Genomic DNA, 24469 nt, shown 5'->3' with positions numbered 1-24469 from the left:
GCAGCCGGAGAGGCGGACACGGAGGCGGCGCGCACGCCATATCCGCTTCCGTCGGGGGAGGAGCGAGGAAGGTGGGCGGGGCGTCGGGTGCAGCGAGCATGCTCTGAGACGGAGTGCTATGCCTTGGGTGGACGGGGATGGTGTGTTGATGCCAGTAACACAATCGCTGAGTCTACGCACGCGCCCTTTGAGACTGTGTTTACAGGGATTTGCCTTCCGCTCCTGCTGGGGGAGTAACGTCCCCTTAACTATCCTGCCCCATACCATGTACTTGACAGTTTATTGAATGATCGATGAACGGTAAGGGTGCCCCGGACCAACTCAGCCCAGTGCTTTAGGAAGGAGTCCCCTCTGTGGAGCTCCTACAGTTCCCACTGTGGAACTATAGGCACTGAGGTTTGGGGGTTGTGGGGAAGGTTGCAGGAGGGAGTGGTAGGATTGTAAAACTGCTTCAGACATGCTTATGGATACGTAGTGGCTGCTGGATGAATTACTACATGTGATTCATGTAGCCCTGGAGTGCTTGGTGTCACACCTGTTCCAACACATCCTACACAAAACCCACATTCCAGTGTTTCTTGTCTTGTTTATTGTCCTGTTCATTCTACTCCCACTAAACTTGAAGCAAAGACAAAGCTTTTTCATCCCTCCAAAACTGGTTGCTCTCCCAAGACTAATCCTTGCAGACTGGAGACTTTCTTCTTTTTAAATTATTTTACTGAGGTCATATTAGTTTATAACATTGTGTAATTTCAGGTGTACATGATTATATATCAGTTTCTGTATAGACTGCATCTTGATCACCCCCAATAGTCTAGTTTTTATCCATCACATCACATCACATCATAATATGTGCCCCTTTACCCCTTTCACCCTCTCCCCCCACCACCTTCCCCTCTGGTAACCACTAATCCGTTCTTTTTTTTTTTTTTTAATTTTATTTATTTATTTATTTATTTATTTATTTTCCCCCCAAAGCCCCAGTAGATAGTTGTATGTCATAGCTGCACATCCTTCTAGTGGTTGTATGTGGGACGTGGCCTCAGCATGGCCGGAGAGGCGGTGCGTCGGTGCGCGCCCGGGATCCGAACCTGGGCCGCCAGCAGCGGAGCGCGCGCACTTAACCGCTAAGCCACAGGGCCAGCCCCACTAATCTGTTCTTTTTATCCATGTGTTTGTTTATCTTCCATGTATGAGTGAAATCATATGGTGTTTGTCTTTCTCTGTCTGGCTTATTTTGCTTAACATAATACCCTCAGGTCCATCCGTGTTGTTGCAAATGGGACAGTTTTGTCTTTTTTATGGCTGAGTAGTATTCCATTATATATATATATAACATCTTCTTTATCTGTTCATCAGTTGATGGGCACTTGGGTTGCTTCCATGTCTTGGCTATTGTGAATAATGCTGCAATGAACACAGGGGTGCATACATCTCTTTGTATTGTTGATTTCATGTTCTTTGGATAAATACCCAGTAGGGGGATAGCTGGATTGCATGGTATTTCTATTTTTAATTTTTTGAGAAATTGGAGACCCATTTCTTGTTTCTACCCTAGAGGGGGGTGGGCAGCAAAGCAGGCAGAAAAGAGGGGTTCAAGGCTTCAGTCATGAACACCAAACCAACAGCTTGCCTCCCACCTGTGCTGTTACTTAGACTCCATCCTTGTCTCCACTTCTACTGCCCTGTACAAGACATTTATACACTAGTAGGCCACACTTCCAGTTATTAGCAATATATTTGCACTTAGAATCAATGGATTGATTGGTGGCAATCTAGTCTTTCTGGACCTTTCATTCTCTTCCAGCTACTGCCCAACCTTCTCCTTTTCTTCACAGCTCAGCATCTTGAGGCAGTCTTCTAGTTTGTACATTATGCATTCCTGAAAATCTGAGAGTTGAATATTAGATTTACATGTTACAAGGTATTTCTATCCTTAGAGAGACAAGAAAATATTTTTTAAACGTCTAGTTATAGTTCCTGGAGGTACCTTTAGTCCTAAACCAGAAATTGCCCAGTTCCACATCTTTAAAACAGCATGCAGGAATGTATCAGGTACCTGAATTCATATGGATGAAAGTTCCCATTTGGTAGTTCTAAACTCTTATGTGGCTCTGTCCTCTGCCTCCCAGAGGGACCAAGGACTGGGAGGATGGTGGAGTGGGTCCAAAGAAGATATGTCTGCTTTATACAATAGCAAGCAAGCTCTAGGCCTCAGGACTATGGTGCTCCTTGAGGCCCTGGGAATGAGTAAATACATTGGTATCCTGCCTGGGTCAGCACCCATACAGACAATATCCATCCACAGATAAATGCCCTTTCCTCTCAGGCAAATAATGGTTGGCATGCAGTCCACTTTGCATTAACTTGAAATCGTCGTCATTGAAAGCCAAATACTACTTCTGTAAGATAGCCAGGAGCCTACATCTGTTGCCTTGACTTCCATACCTCTTGCTCACTCTTCAACCCACGATAACCTTCCTTCCACTCCTCTGAAACTTTCGTGCAAAGATCACCCGTAACTTAACTGCAGAATCAAGGTGATGCTGTTTGATCTTTATCTTACTCAACCTTTCTCTGGACTCTGACACTACTGACCACTCCTCTGCCATTATGACACCAGTTTTCCTCCTACATCTCTGTAGGCTTCCAGGAGTCATCCTCAACTCCTCCCTCTCCCTTACCATCTTCCGCACAATCCAATGAATCACCAAATCCTGTTGATTCTACACATTTCCCAATTCTGTCCTTTTTTCTCCATGCCCATGGCCACTGTCTTATTCCATTGCTCTCCTGGGCAAGGACCACAGGCTTACTCTTGAGCCTTCTCTACTTTCTTCATGTAGTCACTCTGCTACTGGAGTCGACTTTCTGAAACATATTCCTCCAGCCATCTCTAGGTTTGTGTAATTACATTGTATCTTATTCATCTGTTTATACACGTCTGTGAACGTCACCAGACTGTGAACTCCTTGCGGACAAGAACTAATCTTACCCATTAGGCATTGGCTTGGCAGCATGGGGAGTAAGGCGTGTATTTCCCCAGACACTCAGCAATGAGGTAGCTTTCCATTGCGTTCTCAAGTGCTCAAGTCGAGCTGGTTCCCAACCCCAGGACACTTGCAGTAGGAACGGGACCCTCTTTCCAAAGTTGCAACAAACCCTGGATTCTCAGTTCATTTCACCCAGGTCCCTGCCTGCTAGGCTTCGCCTTTGATCCTCTGCAAGCCGTGTCTTAGGAAACGGATGCCCTCGAGGACTCTGGGGAGCAATTTCAATCAATTTTGCTTATAATTAGCGCTACGTTACCCCGATGAAGAAAGGTACCCTTCATTTTAGGGCTTCTTTCCTTCCGTTCGGACTGGGCGGACTAGCAGAGGGGGAAAAGGGTCAGAGCCACTTGAGAAGACAACGTGCCGCGAAGAATGGCCGAAGCCGACGCACAACAGACGCCGGAGTGCGGCACTCTGGGCTAAACTGGGGCTTCCCCTTACCCCCGCCTCCTTCGCTAAGCTCGACCCACTTAGGGCGGGACCTCCCACTTCAGCCAATTCGGGGAGCCGAACCCTGGCGGTTTGTACTCTTCCTTTCCAATGAGAAAAAAAGGAAGCAGCTTGGCTCCAATGACCAATCCGAGGAGGCGGCGCCCGGTTGTCAGGCAGGTTTGTAAGAGTTCGGGCCAATTGGAGGCGCAGACACCACTCGACCCGGGCGCAGCGCGCAGGCGGCGGCGGAGAGACGCCGAGCGGGCCGAGTGTGGCCGAGCAAAGCCGCAGCCGGAGCGGGGCCGCAGGAGCCGGGCCGGGTCCGGACGGGCCGAGATGCCCTATAAACTGAAGAAGGAGAAGGTGAGCGTGGCCCTTTTCCCCGCGCCTCCGCCTTGGGGCCTGCGCGGAGCTCTGGGAGGGGCCCGAGCCAGGCCCGGGACAGCCCCAGACTGACCCTCCCGTCCGGCCCCCGCAGGACTCGCGGGGCCAGCCCTCCGCCCCGCTGCTGGTCGCACCCCTAGGCTGTGCCGCAGCTGGGAAGGCTCCGTCACCTCGCTCAGGGTAGAGTCCCCCCACATACACCTCCCTCCTTTCCTCCCTCCACCTACCCCCGGCCCAGAGTAACCTCCTTCCTCCAGATCTGCCCCACTCCCAGGTCAGTCTCCTGCTTTTTCGCCCCCAGCCACTCCCCCCATCCCCCACCCGTTTGCCCGTTTGGGACAGCCCCTCATCTGAGACAGCACCTCCCTCCAGAACTACACCCCACTACCCGCGCGGCCCCTTCCCTCCTCTTCTCACCCGCCTGGGCCTGGGCCGGGCTTCTCCACCGTCCTCTCCAGCCTCTTCTCCCTCCCCGCCAAGCTCCCTGACCTAGAACAGCTCTGCTCGCTCTCTCCTCCGCCGAATCTGGCCTAGGCCCCTCCCTCTAGTTCTTCCTTCACACACAAACTTGTAAGCCAGGACGGAGCCCTCCCTTCTGCCCATGGAACCTCAGAACGACGGTACTGGCAGGCACCTCTGAGCGCGTTCAGTGCAATCCCTAGTGAGACAGATGAGGAGACTGAGGCCCTGACAGGGGAAGGGACTTGGCCAAGGTCACACAGCCTGATGGAGGCCCAGTGCAATATCAGGTCTCCTGATTTAAAGGCCTCCTCTGTACCAAAGCCCCCCCTAACAGGCATCCAGGTTCATCCTAAACCTGTCACCTTTCCTAATCTGAGCAGGCTCCTCCCCTCATTCCTAATCTTAGGATAACCTCTGCATCTTTCCTTTTTTGCACAAGTGCTGGATTTCTGTCTTTCCTGGGCCACACTATCCTCAAATTGGGAATCGGCCCTCACTGTCAGATTAGTTTTTCTTCTTACCCCATAGGCCAGCCACCCCTGGACACTCTTGCTTTTGTCATGGTGTCCTGATACAGGCCGTTCTTGATGTTGGCTTCTTTCGCCCTCCTCTTCTACCTCGGTACTGCCTTCCCCTGTTCTTCATCCCTGCCTTTCTCTTCATCCCTGCCCTCTTTCCTGCTGTTGCTGAGGTCTGACTCAGAGGTGTGGTTCTTTTGAGGTAGAGACTCAAACAGAGGATGCTAGGATACTAGTCCCAGCCTCCCCCAGCTTCTCTTCTCCTAGGGCTGGCCCCTCGTGGTGGGGGCTGGCTCTGACCCGGTGTTCTGCTCACCCATTTTATGACCCCAGAGGTGTCTTGCTTTCATTTGCCCTCTGACTGGCTGGGTTACTGGGCTGCCATCTCTGACTTTATCATTAAACTCTTTATCCTGGGCTGTTGGAGATTCGCCAGGCAGCTCTGGTTCTGGGTTGTCCCCATAAACTCTCAGGGCCCAAGGTTCTGAGTGTAGGGTTGGTGATGGTATACTAGGCACTGAACCTCCTGGGGTGCTGAGCTGGGCGGGTTTGTGTGTCCTTGGGGAGTGGGCATGCTGAGGTGGTTTGGGCAGCTTAGCTGTAGATGATGCACACACGAGTCAGCCACACCAGGGGCTAAGGGGTTCCTTCATGGAGTGTGGAGGGGCATGGAATTCAGGGGAGGCTGGTGAGGTCCCCACCCATGTGTAGTGTATAGTCTGATAGAACAGGTACTATCCTGTCCACAGAAAGCCTTTTCTGCTAGATGATTGAGAAGAAGAAGAAAAATTCATAAATAGACTTGCTAGGACCACAGGTGTAAGTATTTGGTTAGGAAAGAATACTGGAAGGATCTGGGTGCATGGGGCATCTCTGATCCCCTTTAAGGTTTAACTTTCTGCTTTTGATTTTCAGTGGCATTTGACCTACTTCAGTGATCGGCAAGTCTGGAGGGGGAGGGAGGTGACAATGGGACTGAAGTTTGCCTGGGTGTGGTGGGGGCAGAGAGGAGGTGTGGGTGGAGGATCTTGATTCCTCACCCATCACCTCTCCCCTTTCTCCATCTCTGCTGGTCCCAATCCTGGCCATCCTTCATGGCCTCCTCCCTGAAGCCTTTCCCAAACCCTCAGTGGGGAGGTGAGGTCTCCCTCCTCCCCTGGATTTGCAGAACACTTGGTAGGTCACTTATGGCCCTTTTGTGTTCCCTTGGACTGGAATTAATTGTGGACACGTCTTTTCTTCCCCTTTGAGATAATAACTAAGCTTCATTTTGGTTTGGCATCTCCCTTGCACACAGTAGGCGCTCAATGGATGGGTGCTGAGTCAGTCCCTTGGGGGATTTGCATCCCTCCTCTTCCCTCATGTTCTGATCTGAGACTTGTCTTGTTTAGGTTCCTGCTCCCTCCCACTTTCTTCTTGTTCATAATAATAGTAATAACATTGACTAAGATTAGGGTTTTCATGTGCCAGACACTGTGCTAAAGGGAATTAGGTACCATGATTGTCATCACTTAATAGATGAGGAAACTGAGGCTCAGAGAGGTGAGTTAACTTGCCCAGGATTATGTAGCTAGTAAGAGTAGGGCCCAAAACACAATGCTGGCTCCAACCATAGTGCCATGCAGCACTTGAGTGCTGGGCCGGGCTGAAGTTTGTGCACTTCACCTGTTCTGCAGGAGCCAAGAAGCAAGGGCAGTGGGCCTGGTGTCCTCATGCTCACACACACCCTCACACACCCAGGCAACTGGGCTTTCTCTTAGGCGCATTCCCCGAGAGATATGTCTGAGTGCTGCAGGGTGGGCGGAGGGCTACAAGAAAGAATAAGGAGCTTATAATCAAGTAGAGAGATGAGACCTGTACGAAGATAGGTCAGCTTTGTCCGAGAGGCCCACATCTGGGGTGTGTGCAGCGTTGTGTCCTGCCTGCAGCCCCCTCATCCTTTTCTTCTCCACGCCACACTCTGAGCCACTCCCTGGCCCCGTGGCAAGGGTCAGTGTGCCCAGCCTGGTCAGTAGGCAGTGGGAGAGTGCTCAGCCCAAAGAAAGAGCTCCTTCCTGTCGGTGCAACTGCCAGGAGCTGCTCCACACCTGGGTATGGCTTCCTCCCTCCCCGCCCCCAGGAAGCCTTCCCTCTACTCCAGCCCACACAGAGCTCTCTTCTCCCTGAAGTCTTTTTGCCCCCATAGTCACAATCACTTGATTTAACACTTCTCACTGAAGGGGCTCAGGTGCTGTTGAGTTGCAGAATCTCAGAGCTGGAAGTGATTTCCAAGGTCCTCCAATCCAGCCTTCATTTCAGGCTTGAATCCCTTCCACAGCATGCCTTGGAGGAGGCATGAATGCTCCTCTGCTTGAATGCTCTCGGGGTTGGGGAGCTTGCAGCCAGTTTCTGTGTAGCTGCTCCGGGAGAAAATCCTTCCTTGTTTGGAGCCTCAGCCTGTCTTGCTGCCACTTCAGCCCATGGCTCTTGGGCCTCTGGATCTACAAAGAGCAAGTTGCATCTTTAGCCCACACGGCAGCCCTTCATTTATTTGTAAAGATCCCTGTTGCTTCCCCACGGCCATGACTCCTCCCTTCCATTGTTAACTATCCCAGTTCCTGCAGCTGTTGCTCTCAGGGCACGCTTTTGAATCCACTCCCAGGATGGGTTGTATTTCTCCCCAGAAGAAATCCTAGGATTTGTCTTTGTCTCTCCCAAAGTGTGATGCTCACGACTGAACCAGATCCTCCAGAGTGGCCCCGTCAGTGCCAAGCACAGGGCACTTCCATGTTCCCCAGTGCCAAGCAGTCCGAATAGGTCTGTTCACTGGACGAAAGGTCATGTGAGCTGCGTGGCAGCCCACTGCGCACGGATGATTTGTGTTGAGCTTGCACTCAGACCTAAATCCCAAGTCTTTTTCACATTTTCCCCATCCTCTCCCTGGGCAGTTGCTTTTTTTGGCCTGAAGCATAGGAAGAGATGCTGGCAGGCAGGGCTCTGAGCCAGTGGCCAGGTTCCTGAGGGAGGCTTGGGACCAGTGCTCACTCCTTGTAGCACTTCAGGGCCTTACCCCCATCCCTGTCCCTGTGCTTGTCCACCGAGGCCTTCTTGGGGCAATTCCTATACCTGTTGTCATCCCTGGGCCGTTGATTATGCCAGTAGCACCCCCTAGTCTGAGTGCTATTTGTGACTTCCAAAAAATGCCTCCAGGTCTTGCCAGATGGCCTTTGGGGGAGAGTGGTGACTCCCTCCCCTCCAGCATGAGAGCCTCAGGTACCCTCTATGCCCACTTAGACAGAAGCCAGTATGAGCAGCTTGATCCATGATGCTTTTCCCTTAAGACTCCTCACCCTGGTTCTTCCTTGACAGAGGCCCTCCCAGGCCCTAAATTGTACACCAGCCTTGTGAAGGGAAGGAGCATTATCATGCTTAATTACGGTGTGTTAGAGATGTCTTCCTAACCAGATTCTAAACTCCTTGGAGGGACTGAATCTCCCTTTGTGTACCCCAACCCCCCCCCCCCGGGACTGGGTACAACGTAGGTGCTTAGTGGTTCTGATTGATTGATTGATTCAGTTGGACAGAGAGTAATGAGGGCAAGGACCTGTGGGGTCCAGATGAGGCCTCCTCCCTTCCCCTGGCATCTGCTAACTCTCCCTCCATCTTCTCCCTTCAGGAGCCCCCCAAGCTTGCCAAAGGCACGGCCAAGCCCAGCAGCTCGGGCAAGGATGGTGGAGGCGAGAGCGCCGAGGAGGTAACGAACGTGGGCACAGCCTCAGTTAGAGTGCAGTCACCAGCTCCAGCTGCTTGATGACTAGTGGGGTGAGGGGCCCAGAAGTTATCCAAGCAGAAGGGAAGAAGGCTTCCACACCTGGGAGGGAGCGGGGCAGCCCATCCAGGCTGCCCTCAGGCAGGCTTTCCCTTTGGCTGGTATAGCTCTCCGGTTCTTCAGACTCCTCAGGAATTCCTGTGCAAGTCGTTTCTCTGTCCACCAACTTCGAGTGTTGAGAATTCCTTTTTTCTTAGGGCAAAAAGCTAGGAGTGTTGCATCCTGGGGAGAAGGGAAAAAGCACCTGGGTGCTCAGTGCCATGGTGAGTGGCTTCAGCATGGCTGTGGGTGAGGCGGGGGTGGGGAGAGGCTGATGTCCTGAGTCGGGTAGGGCTGGGTCCACTGCCCTTGGTCCGGATCGGACGGGAGCTGCTGAAGGGCAGTCGTGAGCAGAGGTCAGTGCAGCTTTGCAACCTAGGGCTATCAAGCAATAAATGGCAAATGGAGAGAGGACTGGCGGGTGGAGGGACTTACAGAAGTCCAGGCTATGTCCATGCAAGTTTGGGAGTGCACTCAGTGGGATGCTCAGGATGGCGAATGATCCTGTGAACATGTTGAACAAGTGCCTGTATTACCCAGAAGCTGGTGATCCTTGGTTTCTCTGCTTCCTCCCTCCCATTCTAAACTGTTCAGAGGGATGGAAGAGAACAGGAAACAGAGCTCTCAAATTATGGGCAGGTCTTGTGGTTTTTTGGGGAGAAGAGATCGATTAACAAGTGTTTGGGATTAACTGTGCATTTAGATTTTTCTGGGTACTTCTGGTCCCTATCACCTCTAAAGAGCTCCCAGCACTTTTCACACCTGTGACCATCGTTTTAGGCCTCACTTGAGTCATTGGAAGGAGCAGGGTAGGTTTTCCCCATTTTACAGACCTGGGAGTTGAGGACCATAGAAGGTAAATTCCTCCCTCCTCTGCACTTACACGGTAATCTGTACACATCTCTGCAATAGTCCTTATCCCTCGGTGTTGTAACTGTTTGTTCCCATATGTGTTTCTCTCCAGCGGACTGTGAACTCGGAGGGAAGGAGCTGCGTGTTATTGCTTCTTCCTCACACCTGTGTCCTCATGCACTCGGTTCATATGGATCATCAGTAAATGCTTCTGGGGAACGCTCCCTCCGGGCTCAGTCTCCCCTTCAGAAATGATGACATCTGTGGGACCCCCAGGGAACGTGGTTGGGAGTTGGCAACTGACATTCAGAGCAGCAAGAGAGACTTAGAAACAGGATTTAAAGGGACAGAAAGGAATAGATAGGGGGCCACTCCCGCCTTTTGCCTGACTAACCCCTGCTTGTTCAGTTACTAGATGGATTGGGTGTCCTGTCCCGAAAGCGGCCGTCTTTGACCCCAAACCCCCATCCCCAGGACGTCATCGGGGCTCCTGCTATTTGCTCTTCTGGCACCCAGTACCACTCCCCAGCAGCATGTAAACATAGCTGTAATGAAACAATTCCGTGTGAATTCATTGGTATCAGTTGTCTCCTGTGTTAGCACGGGAGCTCTGTGAGGCTCGTGTAATGCCCAAGGGCCTGGCACACCAGAGGTGCCAGCATTTGAATGCATTAGTGAGTGAATGAGTAAAGGAGCAGACAAACCAACTTCAAATTAGAGCTGGAAGGAACCTTAGAGTCTAACCCTCTCCTTTCAGAGGTGGGAAAATGAAGGCCCAAACAGACCAGCTGCTAGGATTTCTCTACTGCCTTTCTGACCCATTTTAAAGACAATGGGTCAATATCAAGCCCTCCGGGAAAGGAGAGTGTTCCATTCACCTTGGGCTCTGTTTTGTGACACATGGCTCAGGGCTCACCTGTATGAGGGAGCTGCAGGAATTCTGCTCCGTGATTTTCCAGAAATGCACCCATGTGGCCCCAGGCAGAGGGACAGTGGAAAAGTTGGGGGCCAGGCTGTGAGGCCCCAGTCATCAAAAGCTGTTTGGCACAGTCCTTGTCTTGCCCTTTTCCTAGTCCAGAATTTGGGGCTCTTACAGCCAAATTTACCATATCAAGCAATTGCCAGAATCTTTCCAGTTCATCCTAATAATTACAAGCAACATTTATTTTATTGAGCAGTTACATGTGTATTAGTTTCCCAGACCAGCCATAACAAATTACCACAAACTGGGTGGCTTAAAATAACAGAAGTTTATTCTCTCGCAGTTCTGGAGGCCAGAAGTCTGAAATCAAGGTCTTGGCAGGCCATGTCCCTCTGAAGTTCTAGGGAAGAATCTGTCCCATGCCCCTCTCTAGCTTCTGGTGGCTTTCGACAGTCTTTGGCACTCCTTGGCTTGTAGATGTATCACTCCAATCTCTGCCTCCATCTTCACAGGGCATTCTCCCCTGTGTGTCTCTGTGTCCAAATTTTCCTCTTGGTATAAGGACACCAGTCAGGTTGGATTTAGGGTCCGCCCTAATCCACTATGATCTCATCTTAACTTGATTACATATGCAAAGACCGTATTTCCAAATAAGGTCACATTCATAGCTGTTGGGTTGACATGAATTTTGGGGCGACACTGTTCAACCCAGTACACTATGTGTCAGGCACTGTGCTAAGTACTTTGCATGCATTTCATCTTTTAATCTTCTCATTTAATCCTCACAACACTCCCCTTAGTTCATTCTGTTATCATCATCCCCATTTTACAGATGAAACTGAGATTTAGGATGTTAAGTAGCTTTTACTCAGCGAGTAAACAGCAGAGCTGGAATTTAATCCAGGTCTGTGTGGCTCAGGAGCCAGTTCTCCTGTGTTCTTAATGATGTGACAATAGCTGGCTCTAAGGTTCTAGGAGAATCTTAGAACAGAAAGGAGCCTTGAGAGATTAGGTCAGATTACCACTGTAGGCAAGGGTCTCTCCCTGACTGTCTTGGAAGAAAATAATTCAATGCTATGGACTATTTTATGTGCTGTGCCCTGTCTTGAGTTCTGGGAGTGGGGACAGAGGGAGGAAGAAATCCCAGTCTCCACCACTTCAGCCTGTCTTCTTGTAGCCAGAGTTGTTACCCTAAAAACACTTTTGGTCTTATCAGCCCTCTACTTAAAAACCTCTGTTGGCATCTCATTGCTTACAAGTTAAAATCCAAATTCACACTCTCGGCCCTTCTCACCCCGCTCTTCTAGCACATGTCCTGGTTTCTTGCCCCACTAGACTTCCCATCTTCTGATGTGACAAGCCCTTTTTTTTTTTTTTTTTTTTTTTTTTTTTTTTGTGAGGAGATCAGCCCTGAGCTAACATCCGCCAATCCTCCTCTTTTTTTTTTTTTTTTTGCTGAGGAAGACGGCCCTGGGCTAACATCTGTGCCTATCTTCCTCCACTTTATATGGGACGCCGCCACAGCATGGCTTACCAAGCAGTGCGTCGGTGCGCGCCCGGGATCCGAACCAGCGAACCCCGGGCCGCCGCAGCGGAGCGCGCGCACTTAACCGCTTGCGCCACCGGGCCGGCCCCTGTGACAAGCCCTTTTAAGTCTCAGGGCTTTCTGATGTGATTCCACTGGCCCTGATTGCTTTATTTCTCTCCTTTCTTTCTTTGCCAACTAAACTCATGTTTTTCCTTTAGGAGCCGCATAAAAGTCACCTCTTCAGGGACGTCCTCCCTGATTTTTCAGGCAGAGTGTGCAGCTCAGCCCTCTGTGTTCCCTTATCCTTTGTGGCTCATGCTGCTTTTGCATTTCCCTTGTACTAAGGCTGCTTTCGTGTCTGTCTCGCCCGCTGGACTGTGAGCTCTTTGAGGGCAACGGCCATGTCTTATTCACCTTTTAATCTCTGATGCTTAGCACAATGGTTACTGAATAAATGGAGGAAGGAAGGAATTAAGCACAACTAGATAGAGCTCTAGACGTCAGTGTAGGAGAGAATGCCTCTGATTTTCAGGGTTTTAAACTAAAATGATCTTTATTCGGCTAGTAACATTAATCTTTGCATTTTTCACTGTTAATTTTCTCTTTCTTCTTTCCCCTACAATACTTTCTAGAGTGCTTAAATTATATTTCTATCTTCTACTTTATGTTTAAATATATGGTTTTAACTATTAATGGTGGCTGTGTTAGGATCAGGTTGGACCAGGATTGGTTCAGAGTGGGCAAGCGTAGTTGCGGTCTCCTGAGTGTGAGCATAGTGTGTAAATTCAGAGGGCCACTTCACTGCTGGAGGCCTGAATCTAGGAAGGCTTCTTGGAGTTTGGATCCTATTGAGAGTTTAGAAGTGTTTAAAAAGCGGAGGAGTGTCTGCGTCTCCTACTTCAGGCAGAGCAGATGGCTGCTACAGAGTCTCAGAAGTGGGACCAGGCAGGACATATTAGGGAGTGGCGGGCAGGTTGGCCAGGTGTCCTTTGGTCAGTGTCCATCCATGCTCTGATGGCTGCAGAAGGTTCTCCAGGGCACTCACCTGCCTCCCACCTCCAGCCCAGGTCAGTAGAGGAGAAATTAGAAGCCTGAGCTTTTTGGAGAAAGGGTTGAATGTGAAGTGAGTCACTGGTGTATCCCCATACCTCCCTTCTGACAAGATGTTTCCTAGCGAAGGGTGAACAGACCAGAGGATGCCTCATCGAGGCTTGGCAGCCAGGGTCTTTGCTGGCTGGACCAGCTGTCTCTCAGATGCTTCTTGTGTCTGGGGTGTGGGAGCCTATGGTCCTCATAAAACCAGTGTGGCCCAGTGGGGTGGGGGTGAGGCAGGCTAAGCCCGCTCAGCTGCTTTAATAACACAGTCCTAGAGGGGAAGGGACCTCAGGCATCAACTCGTTGGGTAGGTTTTGTGTGTGTGTGTGAGGAAGATGAGCCCTGAGCTAACATCCGATGCCAATCCTCCTCTTTTTTGCTGAGGAAGATTGGCCCTGGGCTAACATCCGTGCCCATCTTCCCCTACTTTATATGGGATGCCGCCACAGCATGACTTGACAAGTGGTGCGTCAGTGCACGCCCGGGATCCGAGCTGGCGAATCCCGGGCTGCCAAAGCAGAGCGCACACACTTAACCGCTGCACCACCGGGCTGGCCCACGTTGGGTAGTTTTTTAAACTTTGATTTTTAGCCATGCAACCCTCTGTTCTCTTGAAACCTTACCTGGAGAGTGGTTGGGAAACCACTGATCTAGTCCAGCCCCCTCCTCGTTAGCAGAGAAAATTGAGGCCTTGCTTTTCTCTTTCTGGGAAGAATGCCTCCTTTCTCTGATGTCCCCTCGGTATGAGGTTCGTGGAGGTGCAGGGTGTCTGCGTCTTATCTGGGAGGATGGAAAGACGTGTTCTTCCTAAGTCTTGTTCCTCAGCTGCCACTGAGCCCCTCACCCTGGTATCACTCCTGTTTCTCCCTCCCACTCTGCTCCTGCGGCTTTACAGGGCTCTGTTCTGAGGGCTCCTGAGTCAGGATGGGAAGGGCATGTGGAGAGAGGCCTGAGCTTGGCTCCCAGTCAATCAACCAAGCAAATATTCGTTGAATGCCTGTCAGGTGCTAGTGCTGAGGGGACCCAGAGGGGTACAGACCAGGGTCCTGGCTCTCAAGGGACTTGCTATCTAGCGGGGGGATGACACGTGAGCAGACCAAGCAAGAGGTGTCACTGGGGATGATCACAGAGCCAATGGCACAGATAAGTAGTGTCAGGAAGAGGAGGGGGTGGACACTCAAGGCCTGGAGTGATCTGAGAAGGCTTTTTGGAAGAAGGTGAGACTTAAGCTGGGTCTTGAAAGATGCAATGCTTTCTTGGATTCCCCCATTTTAAAACAAGGAGGATAGGGCTGGCCCCGTGGCTTAGCGGTTAAGTGCGCGTGCTCCGCTGCTGGCAGCCCGGGTTCGGATCCCCGGCGCACACCAACGCACCGCTTCTCCAGCCGTGCTGAGGCCGCATCCCACGTACAGCAACTAGAAGGATGTGCAGCTATGACATACAACTATCTACTGGGGCTTTGGGGGAAAAACAATAAATAAATAAAATTATAACATAAAACAAGGAGGATAATGGACTCTAAGGAACATTTGAGGTGTGCTAATTTCAGGAATTTCCAGGCTGTATTCCTAAAATCCAGGAATGGAAAATAATTAATAATAATAATAATAGAAGCTACTGCTTATAAAACTCTTCTGTGTGCCATATACTGTTCGTTTAAATCTTTATTACAACCCTAGGAGGTAGGTACTATTGTCATCCCCATTTTACAGATGAGGAAACTGAGGCGCAGAGAGGCTATATGATTTTCTGGAGGTTACTCAGCTAATAAATGGCAGAGCCAGGAGTCAAACCCAGGCAGTCGGACTCAAGTCTGCTCTTGACCATTAAGCTGCACAGATAAGGGTTTGGTTGTTCCTACAACAGGGAAATACAGGCCCGAAGCAGGGGAGAGTCTGACGCACACCAGGCTCTGGCCCCCCAAACTTCTGTCTGTCTCCGTCTCTCCCCTGTCCTCCACCGAGGTGTGATCCATCTGCCGTGTACAGGAAGAGAGACCCCAGACTCCAGGGTGCCGTGCCCTGTCTAGCCAAAACCACGCTGGCTGAGTGCCAGTCATGGCAGGAGAGGCGTGTGACGGCTGCTCTTGCTCCACTTCCTTGCGTTCCCCTACTCACATTGGTGTCGGGGGCTGTCACTTCAGGCGGAGGAGAGGGCCAGAGGGCCTGAGCGGTAATGAGCTACACTGGGCTCCGTGCTCCTCTCCTGTTCTCTGATCCCCAGATAGGTCAGAAGCTCAACATAATTGTTTCTATAAAAAATTCAGAGCATGCAAAGCACAGCATATCTGTCTTCTTCCCTTTCCCGTCTCCCAGAGCATTTCAGATTCTCCCATTCTTACTGTATGAAGTGGAGTTTGTGGAGGGAGCTGGAGAGGTGGGGATGGCAGGTATGAGGACGGGGGGACAACTTGTCCTGTGGTGTGGGTACCCAGCTGGACGTGGCCTCACTCCTCTGGTCCTGCTGCAGTCTCTGGTGAGGGCAAGGGCTGTCCTGTGGCTCAGCATCTCTCCTCTCCCTACAGGGGTTACCTGGACAGTCCCTGTGGGTGGACAGCCCTGCAAACACCTGTGTGTAGACTTCTGAAAATGGGCCTCGTGGTCCTCTGACTCCCATTTCTGGGAGGAAGTAAAGAGAGAGCTTTTAGAAATTAATTGTATTTCTCCCATTATGAAAGCAGTGTCAGCTTGTAGAAAATTTAGAAAAGCACAAAAAAGTCCTCTATCACTCTGCTACCACGGGAGATGGTCGTGAACACAGTGGTGGGCTTTTTCTTTCCCTTTTTTTTTTTTTATTTGTGGGGAAGATTAGTCCTGAGCTAACATCTGTTGCCATTCCTCCTCTTTTTGCTGAGGAAGATTGGCCCTGGGATAACATCCGTGCCCATCTTCCTCTACTTTATATGTGGGACGCCTGCCACAGCACAGTGCGTAGGTCCGTGCCTCGGACCCGAACCCGTGAACCCTAGGCCGCCAAAGCAGAGTGCACGAACTTAACCAGTATGCCACTGGGCTGGCCCTTGTTCTTTCCTTTTCTTGACCAGGTTTGGGGTTCTGTGCATGTGCTATAACGTGGGTGAGCTCATTTTGCATATACAGGTTTTTATTGTCCTGATTTAACTTAGCATAGGAAGCAATTTTCTGTCATTATATAGTTTTAGGCTTCTTGATTTATTTTAAATTTTTATCAACACGATAGCATATACATCATTCGGAAAGTCAGATAATAAGGGCAGCCCTGCCCAGGCCCCTCTTCTCCTGGGCTCTGTGGCAGCCACTTTCAACTCCTAACTCTTTCCTTGGAGACTGACTTCTGTACTTCCAAATAAGATTCTTTTACTGCTTTTTTCCCCCTTACTTTTTGTGCTTTAAATATTATCTATTGACTTCCTACCGTGGAAAATTAAGGCCTTGGTGTCTTATACCTCTGCTCAGACATTTTCCCTCTTCTCAAAATACTTATCACCAATTTTGGGTAAATTACTTTGACTGTGTAAATATTTTTCACAGCTGAGCCATGTACGATTACATTTAGTACATAGTTTTTATAAACATAATTTTAACTCCATGATTTCCCATTTATTTATCTGCCATTATAAATAAGGCTGTGAAAAGTGCACACAAAGCCTTTTTTTATATTTAGGATTTTCCTTAAGCTTTATTTCTAATAGTTAAACTGCTGAGACATAGGAATGAATTTCTTTCTTTGAACTTCTAACTGAAGAATGTCACACATTCGGTAAAGTACAGTAATCTTAGGTGTCCTGCTCGATGAATTGTTAGCGTTTGTTTACGCTATGAACCACCTCCCAGATGTGGTCAAGATCTAGAATGTTTCCATTACTCTGAACGTTCCTCATGCCCCTTCTCAGTCAGTACTGGCATCTCCCCACCACTACCACTGCCACCGCAGCCCCGGCAAGATAATTCCTTTTCTGACTTCTGTTACCATCAATCCATCAGTTAGCGTTGCCTGTTCATGAGCTGGAATGCACATTTTGAAGGCTCTTGATGCATAGGCAGTGAGCATCACTTTTGGAGACCTAACTTCTTGACCACTCCCTTTCAGGGAGAACCCTTAGTTATCTCTGACCCCGGCCTTAGCTCCTTCAGGGCAGGAGACAGCTGCTTGCCGCCCAGACCTGTACAAGCGTAAACTGACTAGGGGATGGATGGTGGCCCAGGCCTGGGGTGGAAGGCATATCTTGGAGAGTGGACTTCAACAAATCACTTGTTTGACCAGGCCCAGCCACAGCCACAGCCACAACCCCAACCCCAGTCTCAGCCACTGCCATCCAACAAGCGTCCCAGCAACAGCACGCCACCCCCTACACAGCTCAGCAAAATCAAGTACTCAGGGGGACCTCAGATTGTCAAGAAGGAGCGACGGCAAAGCTCCTCCCGCTTCAACCTCAGCAAGAACCGGGAGTTGCAGAAGCTTCCTGCCCTGAAGGGTACTTGGAAAAGGTCGAGGGGGCTGGTGCACCAGGCCTAGGGAGCAGTGGGTGTTGGCGGCATGGAGGTTTGGGGTATTTTGGGAGGATGGGAGTTCTAGAGAATGTGAGGCGGAGTTCCACTGGGGCTGGGGGTGCCAGGGGAGCAGGATGGCAGCAGATGGGGTAGGGGAAAGCCCTGTAAGGGGAGTAGGGCATAGCAGTGAAGGACTGGGGAGGAGAACCTGACTGCTGGGTGCCCCTCCCAGATTCACCAACCCAGGAGCGGGAGGAGCTGTTTATCCAGAAGCTACGCCAGTGCTGCGTCCTCTTTGACTTTGTGTCGGACCCACTCAGTGACCTCAAATTCAAGGAGGTGAAGCGGGCAGGACTCAACGAAATGGTGGAGTACATCACCCATAGCCGCGATGTTGTCACCGAGGCCATTTACCCTGAGGCTGTCACCATGGTAGGCACCGGGAAAGGGGAAAGCAGGCAGGGCCAGGGCCAGAGAAGCCTGGACGGGGCTTTTACCTGGGCCCTACCCCTCAGTTTTCAGTGAACCTCTTCCGGACGCTGCCACCTTCATCAAATCCCACTGGGGCCGAGTTTGACCCAGAGGAAGATGAGCCCACCCTGGAAGCTGCCTGGCCACACCTCCAGGTACCGGGGCAAGGGAGCAGGTTGGCCTGTCTGCAGGGGATGGAGCACTCTGAGAGCTGCAGTGAAGAGGTGGGGGGGTCTCCCCCAGTCCTTGGGGAATACCCCCTCAGTGATGCTTCTTTCCCTCCACAGCTCGTGTACGAGTTTTTCTTACGTTTCCTTGAGTCTCCTGATTTCCAGCCAAACATAGCCAAGAAGTACATTGACCAGAAGTTTGTTCTTGCTGTGAGTTCCTGAAGTTCTGTCCTTTCCCTCCTTCCAGTCCGTGAACTCTGGCCCCACAGCCCCTCACTCCAGTCCCAGCTGCTCTTTTTCCTTCTGCTGAATATATTGGGTTTCAGCTGTGTCTGGTACAGGAGGACTATGGGGGATTACACAAGCCCACTCTGCCCATAAGAAGCTTCCAGCATAATGGAAGGAAACGAAAGAGCAATATGGTTACCTCTCCCCCATCAATGGGGTATGCATACATGCTCCCCAGACCTCACCTTGGATAGCACAGTGTAATAGAATCACTCTGCTTTCCAGAGACTTGGCCCTACGCCCCTTCCCCAGAGAACCTCTGGGCTTCCCGTGGCCAGGACCCTATGTCACCCAGCCCTGGCCCTCCGGGTCTTCTGCCTCACTTGCTGCCTGCCTTTCCTCCCACCTGCTCCCAGCTCCTGGACCTGTTTGACAGTGAGGATCCTCGAGAGCGAGACTTCCTCAAGACCATCTTGCATCGCATCTATGGCAAGTTTTTGGGGCTCCGAGCTTACATCCGTAGGCAGATCAACCACATCTTCTACAGGTGAGGCCAGGAGCCCAGGCTTAGGAGCAAAGTAAGCCCCCGCTAAGGTGGGATGTTGAAGGGAGGTAGGGGGGACTCTGCAGAATGCTCAGGGGTTGTCAAGAGAGCCTCTTTTCTTGCCCCAGGTTCATCTATGAGACAGAGCATCACAACGGGATTGCCGAGCTCCTGGAGATCCTGGGCAGGTGAGAGGTGGGGTGGGGGCACAGATGGCAAAAAAAGTTTGGGAGGATTGGTGCATTGAGCTTGGACCTGGCCCTTTGGTCCTAACAAACCTCCCTTAACTCTTAGCATCATCAACGGCTTTGCCTTGCCCCTTAAGGAAGAGCACAAGATGTTCCTCATCCGGGTCCTGCTTCCCCTTCACAAGGTCAAGTCCCTGAGTGTCTACCACCCTCAGGTGAGCTGCCTTCCTCCTGATGATCTCCAGCTCTGGCAGCAGAGAAAAGAGGAGGGGAAAAAAAAAGAGGGGGAGGGAAGGTATTCCAGCTGGGTTGGGGGTGGCAGAGGGAGTGGGTGGGATAATTCCTCTCTAGATCTCCTCTTCCATTCTGGGCTCTTCTGACCTGAGACCTGGGCCCTGCACCTCATCTCCTTTCTACCTCACCTTTTTGTAGCTGGCATACTGCGTGGTACAATTCCTGGAGAAGGAGAGCAGTCTCACTGAGCCGGTAATTCCCCTTCCGGGCCCCAGGGTGCACCTCTTCCTGTCGGCAGCACTTGCCAGTCTGCACCTATCGAGCAGTGCCGTAAGCAGGTGCTCAGGATGGGTGTGGCCCAATGGGTGACACGGTTTCCTCTCTGAAGGAGAAGTAAAACCTTTATACACCTAGGAAACAGATCCAGGCCAGAGAAACATGAGCAGTTAGCTGAGGCCACCCACGCTGTGCCCACCAGGGTAGGGAAGAGAGGGCAGGAAAGCTTCCTGGAAAACCAGGCAGGTGTTGAGTGAGAATTGTATCCCCATGTCCTCCTCTTCTCACAGGTGATTGTAGGACTTCTCAAGTTCTGGCCCAAGACCCACAGCCCCAAGGAGGTGATGTTCCTGAATGAGCTAGAGGAGATTCTGGATGTCATTGAACCTTCAGAGTTTAGCAAAGTGATGGAACCACTTTTCCGACAGCTTGCCAAGTGTGTCTCCAGCCCCCATTTCCAGGTAAGACCCAGACTTGGCATTTCCCACCCCTGCCTCCGAGAAACTGAGGAGGGTCTTCAGCCAAGCGAGCCATATCCCCAATGAGTGCCACCTGTCCCCACCAGGTGGCAGAGCGTGCTCTCTATTACTGGAACAATGAGTACATCATGAGCCTGATAAGTGACAATGCTGCCCGAGTCCTCCCCATCATGTTCCCTGCACTCTACAGGAACTCCAAGAGCCACTGGAACAAGTAGGGGGCTGGGGTGGGGCTGGGCACTGGGCCTCTGGGTTTGGAACCTGTGAGGGTGTGGAAGAGCTAGAGAGCCAGCGCTCTTACCTGGTCGCTCAGCAAGTGGGGCTGGTGCCCACTGCACAGTGATAGGCCCTTGAGGGCCTGACTGGGAGACAGGATCCCTGTGTGAGAGATCTCTGTGACACCAGGCAGCAAAGCAGGGACCTATATTACATCTCTGCCTGCCGTCAGATATCCTGCAGCTTTGGAGACTTAATTCCACGCTGTGAGAAGCCGATATGATCTTCTTAGTAGGTGCTGAATCCCAGCGCTGTAAAAAGGCTTTCCTGCTAAAAGCATGTGCCCTGGGGTGCAGATGTGGTCCAGTGTGCTGCTGGGAGGCCATCAGTGTGGGCTAGAGCGTAGGAAATGTGGGGGTGGGGAAGGATGGACAGGTGGACCAGTATTTGTAAAGACCCTGAAATGCCAACCTCAAGTCACATGATTTGGCCAGAGATGAGCTTATACTGTGCAGAGGTTTGTGCAATGGGAGCAGAAAATGAGAAAGCTCTTAGCAGAGACACCTCCTAGGAGAGAGCAGATTAGGGTCCTGGCACTAAGGGCAGGCTCTGGCCTCCTCTACCTCATCTTTCTTCCTGGTGGCAGGACAATCCATGGACTGATCTACAACGCCCTGAAGCTGTTTATGGAGATGAATCAGAAGCTGTTTGATGACTGCACACAACAATACAAGGCAGAGAAGCAGAAGTGAGTCTCTCTCCACTTGAGGGGCTTTCACCTTCTACCACAAGCCCCCCTTTGCTTCTCTCTTAAGCCCAACCCCAATCCCCTCTCTGTTCCCTCAGGGGCCGGTTCCGAATGAAGGAAAGGGAAGAGATGTGGCAAAAGATCGAGGAGCTGGCCCGACTTAATCCCCAGGTGAGGTTTTTTGCCACTGCCCTGAACTGAGGGGCCCATCTTGGGCTGGGGGAGGATTTGTTTGAGGCAGAATATGAAGCAGACAGGTTCACAGACTTCTGAAGTGGCTCTCACCACTTGTCCGTGCCTCTTTCTTGCTCAGTATCCCATGTTCCGAGCTCCTCCACCACTGCCTCCTGTGTACTCAATGGAGACAGAGACCCCCACGGCAGAGGACATCCAGCTTCTGAAGAGGACGGTGGAGACAGAGGCCGTGCAGGTGGGAGGGCACAGAGGAAGGGGGAGCAGAAATAAAAGATCTGGAAGGGAAAGGAGACAGCTGCAGCAGAGCCAAGGAATAAGGGGAAGAAATAATAGAATTTATTGGGAATTGGTCACCATTGCTCGCCTTTTCCGTATCCACACACAGATGCTAAAGGACATCAAGAAGGAGAAAGTGCTGCTTCGGCGGAAGTCAGAGCTGCCCCAGGACGTGTACACCATCAAGGCGCTGGAGGCGCACAAGCGGGCGGAAGAGTTCTTAACTGCCAGCCAGGAGGCTCTCTGACCCCCTCACCTTCCCATCACAGGGCCACCGCCCACTCAGCCCTGGGACGCTGCCCTGGCCCTCCACCCTCTGCTCCCCACTGGCTGACCTGGGGCAAGGCAGTGCCTCTTGAGCTACTCCAGGGAGAGGGATGCGGCACTTGAAGCAGGGACACCCAGAGTGGTCCCTCTTCTCCCCAAAATGTGTTCATGCCTCCCTGTGGCTAGTAGACAGGCTGAGCACTGAGAAGCTCAGTGCTCAGACAATTCGGGGATGCCTGTCCCCCTCCTGCTCCTAACCCCTGAGGCTGCTCTGAGAAACAGACGAATACATATGCTCCTCTCCCGTTCCCTTCATCCTCATTTGAACTCCAGGGGCCTTTCCTTCTCTCCCTCCCCTGCAGAAGCATTTGGGAGCAGCAGCAGATTATTCTCACCAAAGTTATGCCAAGCCCCACTGGCCCCTGGAGTGAGTAGCTGGAGGGGAGCCAACCCCCAGCAGCACAAATAGGCCCCCAGCCCCAGCAGTGTGCAGGCTGATGGGGTTGTATTGTTTCCTCTTTCCCCTGCCTGACCAAGACAACGTGGGAGGTCAAATGGACAGTAGGTGATGAATACAGGGCCCAGATGGACCAAGAGAAGGGGGTGAATGAACACCCGACCCTGTGCCCCCTTTGGTGAGCAGCAGCCCTGGGATCACAGACATGGAAGGGACCACCCTGCGGCTGACTGCTTTCCTGTGCTGTAGGTCCCCAAAGCGAGGAGGAAGGAAGCAGGGAGCAGTGCCCCAAGCATAGCTCCTCTCAACACCTATTTATTTCTTTGTTTGTGCTGATGCTGGGCAGGCCCTCACTTGTCCCTTTCAGGCACCTAGGAGGGGCAAGGGGCTGAGGAGGGCCAGACCCAGGTTCCAGGGGCACAGGCAGTGCAGCTTTTGGCTGTGTACATAGGGTGCTTTATTCTCCACAGAGTGATACATGCTAAGGTGGGTTGGGCTTGGGCCGATGTCCCCGTATGTACAGAACTGAATAAAGTGGGTCTCTGAGAAGTCTGATTTGCCTTGATGTGGAAAGGGAGGTGGGGAGGATGGAGATGGACAATACAACCAGGGATGTGTGTTCAGTCCGGTGCTGGTTCTGGCCTGGAATGCAGAGAGATAAGGCCGCTCTCAGGGTGGTCACTTCCAGGCTGGGGAAGCCTGCCGGGCTTGGAGGGCCTTCTGTACCACATCTTCCCACTGGGCATCTGATATCTCCCGAGCCCAGGCAGGAACCCCTGGCGCAGGCAGGCTGACTCCAGCCATCGTCCTTTTCACCAGCTCTACATGTTCTGAAACCATAGGCAAGGACCAGTTAGGGATAGAAACAATGAGACCAGCTCCCCTCCCCACTCCTTGAATTAACCCAGAACCCTTGGGCCAGCAAGGTCACCAAATCCATCTTTTTTCTAGGCAAGCCTGCCCGTCCTCCAAGTCTAGCAGAATAGCATTTCATCTGGATTCTGAAGTCTGCAAAATCTTAGATTACAAATTGCTGTTTTAGGAACAGGGTGTTCCTCTGTGACTTCCCTCTTCTGGCTCTGGCCAGTCTGTAATTATTCCAGAATGAAAGAATGATCTCTCTTACCTGGGTCCATGGGAATAGAGCTGTGGTTGCTCAATGCTGTAGCTCCCTCCTCATCTTCACCCTCGCTCTCTAATGGTGGGTCTGGCAAATGAAGCCCCAGGGCCTGCAGAGCCAGAGAGAAGACAGTTAAGGCCAGCCCTTCAGGGATCCCAGGTTCACCTGCCCAGGAACAATGCCTCCTCCACCATACCTGGATCCGATCCTGGATATCAGCAACTACATCTCCATCCCCTACTGGTGCCAGCTCCACCTCCTCTTGTTCAGGATCTTGGTTCAGGGGCTGGTAGGAGTAGCCAGCTGGGCCTGCCCCTGTTTCCTCCTGCTCTTCCTCAGGCTCCTCACTGCTCCAATCCCCAGTGCCTTCTGTAGGGCCCTGGTGCGGCCCTAGTTCCTCAGTCTGATTGGGGAAGATACGCTCAGGGCCCATGGTGTCTCCCCCTAGAACTACTGCTGCCATCCGGGCAGGGGCTGCAAGAACGGGGAGGGAGGATAGGGATCGGATGAAATCAGGTCCACCTTCAGCTTCTCATCCAGTTCCTTGTGGTTTCCTCCTGCGTCCACAAAACATTTAAACGCCCCCAAGCTTCCTGCACACCACCCCACCCGAGCCTCTCCTGAGTTCTCTTGGGCCCTCCACCTCTTAAGTCGGCTCTTATCTTGAACGGAGGCCCACCCACTCTGCTCTGCCAATGCTTAATAACAGTCCAACGGGAGGCCACGCCACGTACCCAAAGACACTCCTTCCAGAACCCCCTCCTCACCCCCGACTTGGAAACTCCGGATCGCCAAACAAGCTCCCGTAGACAGGGCGTACCCGCCCCCTTTTCCCCTTCCCAAGGGGTCCCCTCTGTACTGCCTGACAAACGCCCTTCAAGCTCCAGGGGTTCCCCTCAAATGGCCCCAGCTGCGGCGCCCCTACCCGCCCCCACCGACCCTCGGCGCCGGTACCCCCGCGCGCCTCACCCGCTCCGAGCCCGCGGCCGAGCCGCGCCTTCACTTCCGGCGGGGCAGGACGCGCGGGGACGCTCGGTC

General features: G+C 51.8%; 2 protein-coding genes across 2 annotated transcripts; one reads left to right on the top strand and one right to left on the bottom strand.

Moving 5' to 3' along the window:
• Positions 1-3734: 3734 nt before the first annotated feature.
• PPP2R5D (protein phosphatase 2 regulatory subunit B'delta) lies at positions 3735-22860 on the top strand. Its single transcript, XM_058554340.1, has 16 exons — positions 3735-3848; positions 8505-8582; positions 17336-17546; positions 17795-17994; positions 18078-18188; positions 18321-18413; positions 18848-18978; positions 19104-19163; positions 19270-19378; positions 19596-19649; positions 19964-20134; positions 20239-20366; positions 21015-21116; positions 21215-21287; positions 21430-21546; positions 21697-22860. The coding sequence occupies exons 1-16, from the start codon at positions 3822-3824 to the stop codon at positions 21832-21834; spliced, it is 1803 nt and encodes a 600-aa protein (XP_058410323.1). The 5' UTR covers positions 3735-3821; the 3' UTR covers positions 21835-22860.
• Positions 22739-24469, bottom strand: MEA1 (male-enhanced antigen 1). The gene is made up of 4 exons (XM_058554344.1): positions 24401-24469; positions 23628-23905; positions 23438-23540; positions 22739-23141 (listed from the first exon to the last, which is right to left on the bottom strand). The coding sequence occupies exons 2-4, from the start codon at positions 23892-23894 to the stop codon at positions 22990-22992; spliced, it is 522 nt and encodes a 173-aa protein (XP_058410327.1). The 5' UTR covers positions 23895-23905; positions 24401-24469; the 3' UTR covers positions 22739-22989.

Source organism: Diceros bicornis, chromosome 14, assembly GCF_020826845.1.
Source record: "Diceros bicornis minor isolate mBicDic1 chromosome 14, mDicBic1.mat.cur, whole genome shotgun sequence".
In the NCBI taxonomy this organism is placed as follows: domain Eukaryota; kingdom Metazoa; phylum Chordata; class Mammalia; order Perissodactyla; family Rhinocerotidae; genus Diceros; species Diceros bicornis.
Note: the sequence above shows the minus strand (reverse complement) of the source record. Positions and strands in the feature narration are given on the sequence as shown.